Source organism: Phodopus roborovskii, unplaced genomic scaffold (genome assembly GCF_943737965.1).
Source record: "Phodopus roborovskii unplaced genomic scaffold, PHOROB, whole genome shotgun sequence".
Lineage (NCBI taxonomy): Eukaryota > Metazoa > Chordata > Mammalia > Rodentia > Cricetidae > Phodopus > Phodopus roborovskii.
This window is the reverse complement of record NW_026125052.1, coordinates 3,170,990-3,188,173: the sequence shown is the minus strand read 5'-3', so window position 1 is coordinate 3,188,173 and position 17,184 is coordinate 3,170,990. Positions and strand designations below refer to the sequence as shown.

The window sequence follows — 17,184 nt, the reverse complement described above, 5'->3', positions numbered from 1 at the left end:
TGGGCTTCGGTTGGTGTTCTGCGCATGTTCCTGCCAGTACCCGGCTCCGGGTAATAGTGCTACGCATGTGTGCTGCCCACTGTTGGCTTCACGGAACCTTGTACGCATGCTCCGAGACTGAACTTGAGCAGCCAGTCTGGGGCCTAGGCGCAGACGCATTGAGCTTAAGCAGCCGGTGATGGCGGCAGCAGCAGTGGAGTCTGCGGCGGGTCCGGGCCCATGAGGCGACGACGGAGGCGGGACGGCTTTTACCCAGCGCCTGACTTCCGAGACAGGGAAGCTGAGGACATGGCAGGAGTGTTTGACATAGACCTGGACCAGCCAGAGGACGCAGGCTCTGAGGATGAACTGGAGGAGGGGGTGAGGCCCGGGGTCCCGGGGGACTGGGGGGGGGCGAGGTGACAGGGCCGGGGTGGCGGCGTGGGCCCAGGAAGCCTGGCGTGTCCTAGGGCGCGGAGACCCGGGGGGACGCAGGCGGTCTCCGGGAGGAGCTGCGGCGCGGCCGAGCGAGGGAGCGGGCTGGGTGGACCTGGCCCTAGGTGTGAGGCCTCTGCGGGGCGCGCAGGTGCAGGTCTCGCCCTCATCCCTAGAGCAGAGCAGCGCCCCCCGAGCGATGTGTCTGTGGAACGCCGAGGAGCAAGGCGCGCGGTCGGCGTCTGGAGCTGTGGGTCTTGAATGTGGCCCCGGGTGGCGCGAGCGTGTGCTGGGGGTGGGGTGGGGGTGGGGGCGCGGATCTTGCTGGGTGCCCCCTAAGTGCAGGTGTGAGGCTTGGCGCGGAAGGGTTTCCCTTTGGAGTGTAAGACTGCAAGTCTTTAATCTTCAGACTCCCCACAACCACCTCTCTTCTTGGCCTGTCGCTTCTCTCCTAGGAAGCGCTCAGCTGTTAGAAGTGACAGCTGAAAACTTCTGTCGGGAGTAGCACTGCCGCTGCTGTTACAGCCACCAGGAGTTTTATTTCGGGAGCAAGGGGGCTCTGCTGCATCTTCCAGGGTTTGTTTGTTTGCCTTTTATTTTTAAACCCCCTTCCGTGTGACATTTTAAAGGAAAAAAAAAAAAAAACCATTCATAATGACACACGGCATTTGTGAGTTAATTTCCCTCAAGTTGAAGATGTCTATATATTTTTTTTTCGGAATAATTTATGTAATTGTAGGGTGGGGGGAAAAAACATCGTTGACAGCTGTGATTTGTCTCGCCAAAAATAAATTGCTTGAACAGAGACTTGTGAATAGTGGTGTGAGGGCTTTCCTTGTTGAAGTTTAAATTTAGAATCGCTTTTTCCTACTGCATATCATGTTTTACCTTTGCTTTCCTAGTAATTTGTTACTTACGGAATATCACCTTTTCTAAAGTAATATTTATTGAAATATACACTGTATTACACTGAAGGGCAAAAAAAAAAAAAAATGAGATGTCAAACTAAAGAGCCAATTCAGGACAGATGTCCTAAGTAATGAACCTCCTGATGATTAATGCCATCATCTGTATAAGAATATGGATTTATGGCTGATGTTAGATATTTGCTGTGTTTGCATAGGGGCTCCTTCCCTTCTCACCCGAAGTTTTCCTTCTTTAGTAAATAAATTGTGTCCTTCTGGCAAAAGATTGAAAGACTTTGTATGAAGGACTTTGTGAAATTAAGTGGACCAACAAAGTATTACTCTTCACAATCAAATGACTCTCAGAATTACAGTTCAACATGTGGGTTTTGACACACTTTTTAAATGTAGAATTCCACTTACCCTTTTAATCAAATGTGGTGAATACTAAATTTGAAACAAACACAGGATTACTTTAATTATAAATATGATACACTGTTCAGTTATATTGGTTCCATATGGCAGTGGGACCTGAGAGTAAACTGCCGAGGAGGGTGGCTTTATGTGAATACTGTCATTAGTTAGTGGTGGGATTTTCAGTCTATGGGTTCATTGTCTTTTGAGGATACAATATTATGATTCTTGGGATGTACTTGAGCCTTGTTTATTTTTCTTTTCACTTTCTGAGTGTGCTTCGGGAGCAGTTAGGTGTTCCAGGTTTGGCCTACTGTTGGGACAAGAAAAGTGTGTAAGAGAGTGAAATGTGACCACTCCCTTAGGGAAAGGGAATTAGGAGGAATAGTAGAAGTAATTGAAGAGGATTTTGAAGAGGAGTGTTTTAGAATTGAAATGTTTCTTTTTAGTGCATTCTTTACAAAACAAAACCAAAAATACAATGTGTCACTGTGTAGCCAGGTGGCCTCAAACTCAAAATTCTCCTGCATCAGGTTCCTGAGTGCCAAGAATACAGGTGGAGTGTACCACCAGGCCTCCATTGACTGTTGAAAGAGAGGTCTTAACACCTCAAAGTGAATAAAGGGAAAGAGTTGGGATGGAGTTGGGTCAGCTACTTAGTCAGTATGGTAACAGTTTAGATCCATAGAAAATCTTATGCTTCTTATGGTGAATTTACAAGTTTTAGTTTGTTGTGTAAACCTTTCTTTTTAATATTTGTGGCATGTCAGAGCAGTCTCACTTCTTTCTGTTATAATAAGGAAACTGTAACATAGGCCAGAGAAACAATTGCCCACAACTAGAGTCTTTTGACTCAGTTCAGCAGATTATATTGTATAGATTTAAGTATCTTGGGAGCAGACAGATGTCCCAGTGGGTAAAAGGCACTTGCTACCAGAAGTTTCAAGCCTGAAGACTGGCGTTTGATAAATTTGATTGACACTGGCCTATTGTGTAGCTATACTGATGCTCCTGCCCTTCTTTTGTGCTGGAGTTGTAGGTTTACACTCTCCAAATCTGGCTTGCACTCTCTTTCAACACTTGTTTGTTTGTTTGTTTGGTTGGTTTGGTTTTTCAAGACAGGTTTTCTCCAGAGTAACAATAGCCCATGCTGTCTTGGAACTCACTCTGTAGACCAGGCTGGCCTTGAACTCACTGAGATAGATCCTCATGCTTCTGCCTCCCCATTGCTGGGATTAAAGGTGTACACCACCACCGCCCAGCCACATTTATTTATTTTGATGAGGAAGGTGTGCAATAATACTTGTGGGGGTCAGAGGACAACTTGGGAGAGTCAGTTCTCTCTTCCCATCGTGTAGGGAATCTGAGTATCAAACTCAGGTCTTCAGACTTGGCAGCAAGGGCCTTTAGCAGCTGAGCCATTTCATTGGCTCTAGAATGGACACTTTTTCAAATTATTACTACATTTATGTTTGTGTGTGTCACTCACTCACATTATGCTATAGTGCACATTGTGGATAAGATGACAGCTTGTGGGAGTTGGTTCTGTCTTTCCATCGGATGTGAGTTCAGGGCAGTGAACTCAGGTTACCAGGCTTGGTGACCAGCTCCTTTACCCACAGAACCATCTCAGCCCTGCAGATTCTTGATTGCATTTATTAGCCTCATTCGCAGTTTGCCTATTTGTATGTCAAGTTGAGTTCAGTAAAATAATAATAATAATAATAGTAATAATAATGAATATAGATATTTTTGTCACACATGAACTATTGGATCTAGAGTAAACTGAACTTTTTCTTCTTTGTAAAGTGAGGGCTAAATGAAATAAAATGTAAAGTATTCTCAAGATACCCTGACTTTTTGGGCAGTTTGTTGGTTCATGAACTGTAGCACTCACTGTAGCTTGTCAGCAGCCGTCATTGCTGAGTTCTGAGTGATTCTAATTTACCTTCAAGCTGTTCATAGCCACTCAATAACAAATGCAAGTAACCCAGAGCTGGCATGTTTTTAGAACTATAGTATTTTTTTTTTTTTTTTAAGATTTTTTTTATTGTGTATAGTGTTCTGTCTTCCTGTATGCCTGCAGGCCAGAAGAGGGCACCAGATCTCATTACAGATGGTTGTGAGCCACAATGTGGTTGCTGGGAATTGAACTCTGGACGAACAGCCACTGCTCTTTTTTTTTTTTGTTTTTCAAGACAGGGTTTCTCTTTATTTGGAGCCTGTCCTGGAACTCACTCTGTAGACCAGGCTGGCCTCAAACTCACAGAGATTCACTTGCCTCTGCCTCCTCAGTGCTGGGATTAAAGGCGTCTACCACCAATGCCCCACCAGCCACTGCTCTTAACTACTGAGCCACTTCTCCCGCCCCAAACTATAGTTTTTTTTTTAAATAATTGATCACACAGATAACAACTTTGTAGGTATTTGTACTGGGTGAATCCATATTAGTGTAGGCATTTATGCAGTTAATTCTTCAGACAATAAATGATGAAACTAAATTTGTAGATAAAGCTGAGTAGCTACTATGTAATTTAAAAACAGAATAAAAGCCTTAAAGGTGTAAAGTAATGGATAATCACACTAATGAGCAAGAGTATTTTGATGATGAGAGGGTTTTTCTTTTTGTTGTTTATATTTCTGTGGTAATTATTTGAAACTAAGGCAAAGTTTTCCTCTGGAGAATTTTGTTAGATTATGAAAATGTTGAATGCTTCTTTGCTTTTTCTGCCAGTTAAAAATTTAAAACAATTGCCAGTTGCCAAGATGTTACACAAGTTTTAGAATGAGATAGCAGATTTTTGTAATAAACAAAAAGTTTATTACTGCCAGGTGTGGTGGCATTTGCATTTAATCTTAATAGTTGGTGGATCTCCGAGCTCAAGACAGCCTGTCTGTGTAGCAAGTTATAGAAATGGGTACATAGAATGACAAAGTCTCAAAAGAATTTTTTTTTAAAGATTCATTTATTTGTTAGGAATATAGTGTTCTGCCTACAGTCTAGAAGAGGACACCAGATCTCATTATAGATGGCTGTGAGCCACCATGTGGTTGCCGGGAATTGAACTGAGGTCCTTTGGAAGAACAGTCAGTGCTCTTAACCTCTGAGCAATCTCTCCAGCCCTCAAAAGAAAATTTTTGTTTTGTTTTTCAAGACTGGGTTTCTCTGTGTAGTTCTGACTGTCCTGGAATTCACTCTTTAGACCTGGCTGGCCTCAAACTCAGAGATCCACCTGCCTCTGACTCTTGAGTGCTGGGATTAAAGGAGTATGTATGCCACTATCACCTTGCTCAAAAGAGATTTTTTTTTGTTGTATGTTTTTCAAGACAGGATTTCTCTGTATTGTTTTGGAGCGTGTCCTGGAATTAACTCTGTTCTAGGTGACCTCGTATTCACAGAGATCCACCTGCCTCTGCCTTCCAAGTGCTGGGACTAAAGGTGTGCACCACCAACGCCAGGCAAGAAAATGGTTTTAAAAAGTTCTTTTTTATTATTAGGGCCCAAATGGACAGCTCAGTAGGTAAAGGAGCTTGCTACCACACTGACAACCTAAGTTTGGAACCCTCATGATGGGAAGAGAGAACTGACTTCCACAAGTTGACCCCTGACCTCCCCAAGTGTACCATGACATGAGCTTGAACACTTGTTCTCAAGTACACACTTGTGAATAAGAATGTGTGTACAAACATACACAGACACACTCATTATTTGATTTTTTTGTTTTAAGGTAGGGTCTGTTGGGGTGGTGGTGGTGTTGGCGGTGGCAGCAGGGGCGCACACCTTTAATCCCAGCTCTGGGTAGGCAGAGGCCCACGGGTATCTTTGATTTCAAGGCTAGCCTGTTACACAGAGAAACCCTGTCTTGAAAAAAAAAAAACCAAACAAACAAAAAAGATAATGTCTTATTATGTAGCCCTGGATGGAACTGACAAAGATCCATCTGTTTCTGTCTCAAGTGTGAGCCACCACACTTAGCCCATTTATTATTTTTGAGATAGGTTTCGCCTACCAAGAGACAGGAATACAGGTATGCCCTACCGAGCCCATACTGTGCCCCACACTTTGTGTTTTGAAACAAGGTCTCACTGTGTAGTCCAGCTTGGCCCAAACTCTGAACCTATTGCCCTAGCATCCCAAGAGGGGCAATTTCATGTGGTACCATGTGGCTTGGAGATTTGTTTTAGTTCATGTTTGGATTGAGGATGATTTTTCCCATTGGGAAATTTTAGGACATGTTCACTTTCATTGAGACTTCATGCTTATTAATTAGTGTTTAGATAGATTTAAATTTTCTTTTTAAAATCATATCTACATTTTTTCCCTTCCCTTTTCTTTCTCCAACTCCTCTCATATGCCCCTCCCTGCCCTCCTTCAAATTCATGGCCTCTTTTTCGTTAATTGTTATTACATGCATGTATGTATACATGTATACATATATATTTCTTTACATATACATTTTGCTTATTTATTTGTTTGTAGTTTTTCGGGACAGGGTTTTTCTGTGTAACAACCCTGACTGTCCTGGAACTCTTTGTAGACCAGGTTAGCCTTGAGCTCACAGAGATCCACCTGCCTCTGCCTCCCAAGTGCTGGGATTAAAAGCATGTGCCACCACTGCCCAAAAAGATTGATCAATCAATCTATCTATCTATCCATCCTTCCACTTTGTGTATATGGGTGTTTTATCTGCATACCAGAAGAGGGCATGGGATCCCATAGAACTGCAGTTATATATGGTGTTGGGAATTGAACCCAGGACCTTTGGAAGATCAGCCAGTGCTCTTAACTACTGAGCCATCTCTCCAGCCTCCACACAGGTGAATCTTAAAGCAGCAAGAGAAAAGTTCTGAATGAAAACTTTTTTTAAAAGATGTTGTCAATGTGTATTTCAGTGTTTACCTATATACCTTGGTGAGAGATTTTTTTTAAAGGTTCAATGCGTGGCAGAAAAGAATTGTGCCTCTGATGTCCCTGTTCTAGAAAGTAACGGTAGGAAGTTAGTGCAGGTGCAGGTGGTAGAGCAGGCTCAGGAAATGAGCCACAGCCTGGGGGCATGTCTGCTGAGGTGTCTTCAAAGGAGGCTCCCTGTTAACTATCCTGTGGTCTTTAATTTAGAATTAAGTAAAGCCAACAAATTATGTAACACCAGTTTTATCGAATCTGAGAGAAGTTAGTCATTGTCTTTAAAGTGCAGCTGTATGGAGTACAGAAACTAAAAACCTGGATTATTGGTGAGTTTGTATGTTTTTGTATAGAAGGTCTCACTGTGTAACTTTGTCTAGCCTGACCTGGAACTCTATGTATAGAACAGGCTAGCCTGGAATTCAAAGAGATCTGCCTACCTCTGCCTTCCAAGCGTTCCATCTTAGTCCCAATTTTTTTTTTTATATTTATTTTTGTGCATTTGGATGTTTTGCCTGCACACCACATGTGTGTAGTGCCCTTGGAGGCTAGAAGAAGGCATTGTATCCCCTGGAACTGGAATTAATTGGTGTTTCATAACTGCTATGTGGGTACTGGGAATTGAATCCTGGCCCTCTGGAAGAGCCACCATGCTTTTAGTCACTGAGCCATCTCTCCAGCTCTGCCCAGCTGTGTTTAACCTTATTTGTTTGTTTAAGATAGGATCTCCCTTTATTTAAGATAAAGTCTCCCTATGTAAACCAGGCTGGCTTTGAACTCACTGAGATCCACCGACTTTGGCCTCCCAAGAGCTGGGATTAAAGATATATGCCACCAACTGCTTCTGTTTAACTTTAAAAAAAAAAAAAATACTTAATGTGTAGGTGTGCTTTGTCTGCATGTGTGTCTGTGTGCCACTTGCATGTGTGTTGCCCTCAGGGGCCAGAAGATGTCAGATTCCCTGAACTAGAATTACAGACACTAGTGAGCCACAACGTGGATGCTAGAAGTTTAACCTAGGTTCTCTGGAAGAGCAGCCGGTGCTGAGCTACCTGTTCAGTCCGGCTATGTTGAACTTCTTTTTTCTACTTTTTAAAAATTTTTATTATTATTATTTTTTATGTTGAACTTCTTAAAAGATAGCCGAACTATTTTCTGAAGTACTCACACCATTTTACATTCACACGACAGATTTTTCCCTCTCCCTCTCCCTTGCCTCCCTTGTCTGCAGTTCTAGTGAATGGGAAGATGTAACTTATGTATGTTTCTATGCATCTTCTAGTACTAATGTAAATGTCTTTCTGTGTAGTTATTGTTCATTTTATGTCTTCTTTGGAAAACACCTATTCAGAGCATAACTTGTTTTTCAAAATTATTATCTTTTTATTCTTTTCCTGTGGGTTTTCTTATCACTTTTTCTTATAGGGGAGTAGAGGAGCTATACATGCTAGGGATCAAACCTAGGACTTTGCACATTCTAACTCTGAGCTATATCCCAAGACCTGTTGTTTTTGATATGAGGTCTTACAAAGTTGTTCAGGATGGCTGTGAACATATTCTATGGCAGGTCTTGGATTTATAATCCCAGTCTCTTAATCAAGCAGTTAAAATTGATTACAGGTCTATTATACCAGCTTTTTCTCCTACCTTTTTAGTTTTCATTTTTTCCTTCATTTGTTCATTCATTCATTCATTCATTCGTTTATGTAGATTTTGCTATTTTACCCTGGTGGCCTGGAACTCACTGTTTAAGCATTTTTCTTTTCTGCATCTCTCATATACTGGGATTACAGGCATGCAGTACCATTCCCAACATCTAAGATATACTTAAATATATATATATATATATATATATATATATATATAAATATATATTTAAATATATATATATATATGAAATTTTGTGTGTGTGTATGTGTGCGCGCAGTGATGGTACACTTTTAATCCTAGCAGTTGGGAGGCAGAGGCAGGTGGATTTCTGTGAGTTCGAGACCAGCCTGATCTACAGAGCTATTTCCAGGACAGGCTTCAAAGCTACAGAGAAATCCTGTCTCAAAAAACCAAAACATTAAAAAAGTATGTGCGTGTGTGTATGTATGTATGTATGTGTACACAATTGGAGGTGCCTGAGGAAGACAGAAAAGGATTTCAAATTCTCCCCCAATCTTGTCCATGCTGCAGTTACAAACTGAGGTGAGCTGCTTGTTGTGGGTCCTGGGAATTGACATTGGGTTCTCCGTAAGAGCAGCACATCCATTCTCTTAACTCCTGAGCTATCTCTCCAACCCCCATCTAAGTTGTTAGGTTCTTTGTTTTGTTTTGTTTATGCCATTGTTTGTTTTATGAGACATGTTCTCATGTGTAGACCAGGCTGGTTTTGAATTCACAGAGAAATGTCTGCCTTGGTCTCCCAAGTGTTAGTATCAAAGGCATGTGCCACCATACCCGGCCATCTAAACTGTTTTACTGATTTTGTTGGGAATAGCATTTTCTCAATTTTGGGGTTGTTCATTGCTGGTACACAATAGGTTAATGACAATTTTCATTTATTCTGTCACTATAATAAATGTTCAGCCAGTATGGGGCATAATCATTAGATTGGCTGGTGAATTATTTTTCTTTGATTAGCCACATTGCACATTATATATCTTGGACTAGTTGGGGTTGCCTTAGGCTAAGTTCATGACATGGTGGTCTACCAAGAGAAGTATGTAATTTGACTTAGTATCTTACTTAGAATGTAACAACTCTAGTTTCAGAATAAAATGCATATTTTTAATAGATGATAAATATAACTGCCGAAGGAAAACTCACTTGATTTTGTTATAGGTTATGAATGAATAGCACTGTAGTTGGTAGTATAAAATGAAAAAAATTAGCTGGGTGGTGGTAGCACATGCCTTTAATCCCAGTATTCTGGAGGTAGAGGCAGAAGGATCTCTGAATTTAAGGCCAGCCTTGTCTATAGATTCTAGTTCCAGGACAGCCAAGGCTATACGTAAGTACGTACGTACGTACGTACATACGTATGTTGTGTGTGTGTGTGTGTGTGTGTGTGTATAAACCCTATCTCAAAATAAACTAAAGAAAAAAGAAAAAAACTTGAAAGTGCAGTCTCCATAGTATTGTATTCTTTATTTTGTTCATCACCATGTTTGTTTGGTAGTGAAGTAGAAATTTTAAGCTGGTTTATTTCATTCATTCTCTCTGAATTATGGGATAAAGCATTGAACATCTTAGATTTTGAATTTCTGGTGTTATTTATTTCTGAAACTTAAAATATTTTTCAGGGTCAGTTAAATGAAAGCATGGACCATGGGGGAGTTGGACCATATGAACTGTAAGTGTATATGAAAAGACTTCCATTGTGCTTTCAAGTAGGTTATATCTGTTCATAGCCTCAAGGGATTCTAGCTAGTAATCTGCTTTTAAACATGACTCATATTTACAAAGTTGTTTGTTAAGTTGCTGTATATAACAGGAGACTTCTAATATTCTGTGTGTAGAAAAAGATGAAAATTCAGAGTACATTAAATATAAGTTCAAGTTGGTTAGGAATTTTTACTCTTCTCCCCCCACCCCCCAAGACAGGGTTTCCTCTGTGTAGCCCTGGCTGTCCTGAAACTCACTATGTAGACTAGGCTGGTCTGGAACTCAAGAGATTCATCTTCCTCTGCCTCCCAAGTGCTGGGATTAAAGGTGTGTGCCACCACTACCTGGTGAATTTTTACTCATTTAATTTAAAACAAAACAAAACAAAACAAAACAAAACAAAACAAAACAAAAAAAAAACCCAAAACTGTTTTTGTGACTTTATTGAAAAATTTACACCAACCTCAAAATACTGAATACATCATTCAGATAGAGTGATTAATGCAATTTTAAGTCACATTGAACATATTATGTCAGGTGAGTATGTGACTAATGGAGAAGACTCACATAGTTGCTACTCCTTTTTTGGAGACTTTAAGCTAGTAATTTGGAAAAGCTAGACATGGGAAGAAATGCAGATATATTTTATTATCAAGAATTTTTAAACAACAGAACTCAGTGTGGTAGTACCTATTATAATTCTTGCACTCAGGAGGCTGAGGCAGGAGAGTGACTTTGAGGCTAGCCTGGGTTGCCTAATTTGTTTGAGGTAAGCCTGAGCTGTATAACAGTTAATTGAGTCATTTCTGAAAGACCCTAGGTTTTTGGCTAAAGTTGTTGAATGATATTGGATAATAAGTGACCTCATGAATATTTTGAATGAACTAAATTTGAATAACTAGAAGGCTTATTTACTTCATCAGCTTAGTAAACACATTCTAATTTTCTTAGCTTAAGAGTGCTTTATATTTAAGAAAATAAATAATACTAGCATGTTCTGTGAGCAAGCAGATAAAAGTTACCAGTCCACCCTGAGCTTGGCCCTGCCATGTCATTGAATCAGTCATCAGTTAACTTAGATCAGATAGTAAATTTACTGTCATGTACTTTTTTTCTTTTACCTAATTGGATTTTATTTCTTTTTCTCCTTTTTAACAATGTATTGGATATAATTGAACTTTTTGCAAATTTACTTCTGGTTTTGCTTTTCTTCCCAGTGGCATGGAACATTGTGAGAAATTTGAAATCTCAGAAACTAGTGTGAACAGAGGGCCAGAAAAAATCAGACCAGAATGTTTTGAGCTACTTCGGGTACTTGGTAAAGGGGGCTATGGAAAGGTAGGAAGTATTTTTGAAATAGCTGTCTTTGATTTGGGTAGTTTGTTTCCATTCATCAGCGTAGGATCTAACCCTGACTTGTATAATTTGAGGGTATAAGTTTAGTTTTCTCCATTTCCTACCACTGCACACAGACATAATGTAGGCCCTTAGTATTTGCTAAGTGAATGGCTAATGTTAGTCAGTTTTGCCGTTTGAGCAGTGCTCCTGTTAAGCCCAATGGTACCTTGTATATAGTATTCCCCTTTAAATAACACAGTAGGCCACTCCCCCACTTCATGCACATTAATTAAATTATGTGTTACTGAGGCTTGAATCGGAATGGATTTTCTTTGACTTACAATATCTAAGAAATAGGAAAGATAAAAGAATGTAAGAAAGGGGTTTCATAGTTTTGCCCTAAGCTTTCTAATTTAAGAACTCACCTTTATATGTTCTGCCCAAGACAACTTATACCCTGGACATTTCCTTTTAAGAATGCTTAATAACTTGATTAGATCAAAAACTATCTATACTATTCTAATGTTAGTGGTTAGAAGTGTGACATTTTTAGTTTATTTTTAAGGAATATGTTCTAATCATCCTTAATATGTAACACTTTGAATCTTACATATGTTGCTAATTAAAAATGTTGGGTAAGTAGACATTTTAATGGAGTGAGTGAAAAATCTGTCAATTATTACTAGGGTTGTATGAAATAATAACAATTGTATCCATGGAATACATTCATTTAAAAAACTGAGAAATTTGCTTTTTAAGTTTGGGAACACTGACAGTTTGTGCTAAGTGAACTGGGATTTTGTGAGTGCTATTTAGTTGGGTATTTCCCAACCCTGCCATCAGGTGGCAGAAAACCACAGAAAGCCCCACATTTAAAAGCTTTCTCTAATAAGTCCTAAAATATGGCCTCTTGTAATGGATATTTTTATTTATTTATTTTTTGTGCATAGTCCTTTGTAATACACTTTTTACAGTATAAACAACAGTATCACATGTTTCTTATGATTGGGTATTATGAAAGATGACCTTTATAGTTTGGCTTTTGATAACATGTAAACACTCATTTCTTTGTCCAGGTTTTTCAAGTACGAAAAGTAACAGGAGCAAATACTGGGAAGATATTTGCCATGAAGGTGCTTAAAAAGGTAACTCCTTTCCCCCCTTTCTCTCTATGCTATATCTAAATTGCTATAAAATTTTCAGGTGGAAAAATGTGTCTGTAGGCACTGGTTTTAACTCAGTGGTAGAGTGCATGTTCAGTGTACATGACACCCTGGGCCTAATCTGCAGCACCTTCTTCCCACAAAAGGAAAAGTGTTTATAGCAATTCTTGTAGAATGGGAGCGATATTGTGATGTCTATTTTGTTTTATACTTGTATTTCTGATGAAAGGAGAGCACTTTGAGTTCTCTGAGGGACACTGAGCTTCTTCTGGTCTCCATGCTTCTAAGTAGTGAGCATATTATTACTCTTTTATACAGAAGTTCTAGATTATATGTTAATTTCCTAATAAGGATTATAATTTCTTTCACTCCTGATTTGTCTTTTTTTCTATCTTCCCTTTTGGTCTATTTCCATTGACTCTACTATTGTGATCTCTAGTTTTTGTTTTTTTTTTTGAGATAGGGTCTCATGTAGCCAAGACTGGCCTTGAACTTCTGGCCCTCCTGTCTTCATTGCCTAGGATTACAGGTGTGCACTACTATGCCTAGCTTTCATAGGGGCCTTTTTATTCCCTGTTCCAATCTGTACTGTTAGTTCTATAGACATGTCTGTCATTAAGACTTTAATCTTGGCTCTTCAATATTCCATTCTGTTTTTTGCATGTTATGGCTTTATATTTCTTTGTACCCCATTTTCTTGTTGGAATGACCATCTTGCTTTGAGAAAAAGTTCTATAAGATTTTTGCTTCTAATTGTTTTTGCTTGTGGTGGTGAGACAGGCTCACTATGTAGTCCAGGCTGGCCTTGAACTCTTGGTTCTGTTGCTTCAGCTTTCTAATTCAGCCATAATCTGCAAATGTGCATCACCATGCTAGGCATGATACTTCTTTTTTCATATCTGAGTTCATAAAGCTGATAACTAAACAAATACTAAGCAGATTGCTGAATAGAAAAGTATGGCACATAGAGGGGCAGTCCAGCAGGAGATATTTTTTGATTCAGGAGCTAGTGATATTGCTGTGACTGATAAACACACCATAGTCTAGACCTCTAGGGAGGCGCTCTGAGCCCTAACTAACATCTCACTCTGTTTCCTGGTACTACACTAATGTCATTAGGACAGATTTTATTCATATTTGACATTTTTATTTATTTTCTATCTTTGTACATGTGTGTATGTGTCTGTACAGGTATTCATGTGCCATGATGTGCATATGAAGGTCAGAGGGAGATGTTGGTCCTTACTTCCCATCTATTCAAGGGAAGGTCTTTGGTTATTCTCCACTATATGCACCAGACTAGCTGGTCCACTTCTGAGTTTCTCCTGTCCTCTGGCTCCCATCTTTGCTGCCGAGCACTGGGATTACAGACATGGTTCTGGGGAGTCCAACTCAGGTCCTCAATGCTTGTGAGGTAAGGGTTTTACCAAAGGAGCCTTCTCCCCAGCCACAACTCACATTGTTGCACTGTACCACTGAGTCATACCCCTGGAACTCATTATATAGACCATGCTGGCCTTACATTCACAAAGTTGCTTACCTCTGCTTCAATATACCTCTCCGATATGGTCCCTTTATTTACTTGAAGCAGGTTCTCCCTATTAGCCCTAACCAGCCTGGACCTCTGTAATTTATAATCAAAGAATATTATCATTCATTATTGTCCATATTCTTTTTAATGGTTTGGCATTTTAGTGATTGATGTTAATTTATTGTCAGAATCTGGCACAACATTAAATTGAAGCGTAGAAATAAGCACAAATAATCCTGCCATTATATTGTATCTTCCCCCTTGTGAAATACTCCTTGAAAGGGGGCAGTGGGGCTGGAGAGGTGGCTCAGCAGTTGAGAGCACTGGTTACTATTCCAGAGGACCTGTATAGATTCCTAGCACCTACATGGTAGCTCACAACCATCTGTAACTCCAGTTCCAGGGGATCTGATGCCCTTTCCTGGCCTCTGTGGGTACCAGGCATTCATATGGTACATATCTTCAGACAAAGCACCTGTACATGTAAAATATATATGGAAAAAAATTAATTGAAGAAGAGGGGACATTGCTAATTTCTCCTTTTCTTATTTTTTTTATTATCTTATTTTAATTTTTTTCAGACAAGGTCTTACTTACTACATAGCCCTGGTTGGCTTGGAACTCTGTGTAGACCAAGCTGGTCTTGAACTTAAAGATCTGTGTAAGTTCTGCCTTAAGTTCTCCTTTGGCTGAGTGCTGAGATTCAAGATGTGTGGACACTATGCCTGTCCTTTCTTTTGTTTGTTTTGGAGACAGGGTCTCACTCTGTAGCCTGAGCTGACCTACAACATCTAAGCTTACAAGAATTGATGCCTAATCTGTTGTCCTGTAAACTCATACTTCTTTCATGTGTCCTCTTTTATCCCCTCTTAAATTATAAATGTTAGTGGCAACTTCCAAGTTTTCCTTAGATATTTAGCATCTAATTCTTCAGGGGTTTATTCAGGATTACTTTTCCCACTTCCTCTTAAAATGAATGGGTTCAGAATTTAGATCATATCCATCCAAAAGCAAGGGAAAAGAGACTAGTGGGTTTCACATAGTACAATTGTTTAATTATATTTATTTTTGTGGGTCAGGACAACTTGCAAGCTGTCAGTTTTCTCCTTTTACCACATGGGTCCCAGGGATCAAAATCAGGTTGTCAGGTTAGGCAGCATACCTTTAGCTGTTGAGTTATCTTTCCAGCCAAGATCTTTCGTATTCTGTTAATCATTTCCTCTGACAGAAGACAGAAGATTCTCCTGTGAGTAAAACACAACCACAGTTACTGTCTAAGGTGTCCAGCAAAGTGTGACTACTTGAGAGGCTCTATAGGGAAGACTTTAGCTGTTCTTGTTCTTAACTGACACACTCCAGCAATTTATAGGAATTTTCTTGTGTGGGTTCTTGGACCGTTCCCTCTCCACTGTCCTACCCTAATGGAATTGCAATTAGTTTTAGTTGGATCCTGGCTGATACTGATTTTCTTAGCTTCCATTATCTATTTCCTTTTTTGTTTGCTTACTTCCTTTTACTGGTGTTTTAAAAATTGACTTAAAAAAAATAATAAACTAGCTGGGTGGTAGCACATACTTTTTAATCACAGCACTTAGGGGGTAGAGGCAGGTGGCTCTGAGTTGAGGCTAAAATGGTGCGTATATAGTGAGCAATAGGACAGTCATGGCTACATAGAGAGATGCGGTCTCCAAAAAGCCAACAAACAAAAACCTAAAATTAATCTTCATGAGTATCCTGTTATCTTTTCAAGTTTTTTATTACATTTTAAAAATTTTGTGTGTTTGTATGGTTCAAAGGATAAGTTTGAGGAGTTAGTTTTCTGCTTCTACCATGTGGGTCCTGAGGATCAAACTCCTATTGTCTGGCTTGGTGGTAGTCTTCTTTACCTGCTGAGCCATCTCACCTACCCTCATGGCCCTCATGTACTCTCAGTGTACAGATGCATTGCATATTCAAGTCAGGTTAAGCATACATTTTCAAACAGCTAGGGTTTTAATTCGTGAACCCCTAAATGAGATGATAGTAGGCTCCTTTACATGTTTTTCATCTGGTTTTCTTGCACCATGGAGGCAGAGTATCAATCTACCAGACCTAAATATGTGGTGAAAGAATTCTTTTATTGGCCAGTAGATGAAATCAGGGGGAGAGCGAACTATCCTTTATTTTATGTGAGTTGTTCATATCTGGAAATCCTGTTGGCTTTATAAGACTACTCTTTATGGTAATGGTCTCCCTTAGTTTTTAGGTCAGAATAGTGAGGAAAAGACTAACAGTAACCATCTTTGAAAGCCTGTTTTTGCTAGAGACTTTGGCCAAAGTTTTGTTACAAGGTTGCCTGTCTGTGCCTGTGTTCCATCTTTTATTAAACTAGTGTGGAGATACTGGTGCTGATGTTCTTCATTTAGGTGAGTTGTACTCTCTGTTTCTAAGTGACTTGCCCTGTCATTCAAGGGAAGAATGAATAAGTTTATTTTAAAATTACTCAGCCACCCTTTAGTCAAAACTCTTTCTCCATTAAGGTTTAAGCCTATTTCTAGGTAGGTAGGTAGATATTATAAACATACATATATACATACCTAGTTTCTTTGTCTTATTCTTCAAATTAAGTAATATCTAATTCAGCCTTTTTTCCTTTTGTGCCCAGGTCTTTTTATTCTGGGTATCTCATTGCCTTCATATCACCTGACTAATCAATAGTCTGGCCTTTAATTCAACTGTTTCCGCTTTCATTCCATGTCAAGGTCTTTGTGTCCTTCTTATTTTATTCTGAGACCATCCTAAGTAACATAGCCTGCCACCTGATTTAGTCATTTCCCAACTATCCTTTATGTTCAGCAAAATGCTACTCTGACTCTGCTGGTTTCTCACTATTCCTGTGTTGAGCATTTTCTGGCATAAATCTTATAAACATGTAGATTGCTTGTGGGAAAAATTCATAAACTCCAACTTGTTTATGACCTGCCTAGATCCTGCACATCTTCTGCACAAATCCTTTCATTCTTTGGTTGTTCAGAGCTTTTACTCTCTGCCCTTTGTGCAGCCAGCACCATCCATTCTGTTCCTTCCTGTGAGACAGTCAGCTTTTCATCCTGGTCCCTGTTCCAGCACTGTCTTACCTTGTTATTTGGTGAGATGTGTTCTTTT

General features: G+C 39.6%; 1 protein-coding gene across 3 annotated transcripts in view; it reads left to right on the top strand.

Annotated features, from left to right (window-relative positions):
- Nucleotides 1-125: 125 nt before the first annotated feature.
- Nucleotides 126-17,184, top strand: part of Rps6kb1 (ribosomal protein S6 kinase B1) — a 37,409-nt gene continuing 20,350 nt past the window's right edge. Inside the window, exons 1-4 of one of the 3 annotated variants that reach the window (XM_051186950.1) lie at nucleotides 126-360; nucleotides 9,927-9,976; nucleotides 11,226-11,346; nucleotides 12,423-12,491. In XM_051186950.1, the coding sequence (XP_051042907.1) occupies nucleotides 220-360; nucleotides 9,927-9,976; nucleotides 11,226-11,346; nucleotides 12,423-12,491 (381 nt within the window). In that variant the 5' untranslated portion in view covers nucleotides 126-219. Of the gene's footprint in view, nucleotides 361-881; nucleotides 991-9,926; nucleotides 9,977-11,225; nucleotides 11,347-12,422; nucleotides 12,492-17,184 lie in introns of those variants that run through there. The other 2 variants (XM_051186782.1, XM_051186867.1) reach the window with 2 other exon arrangements.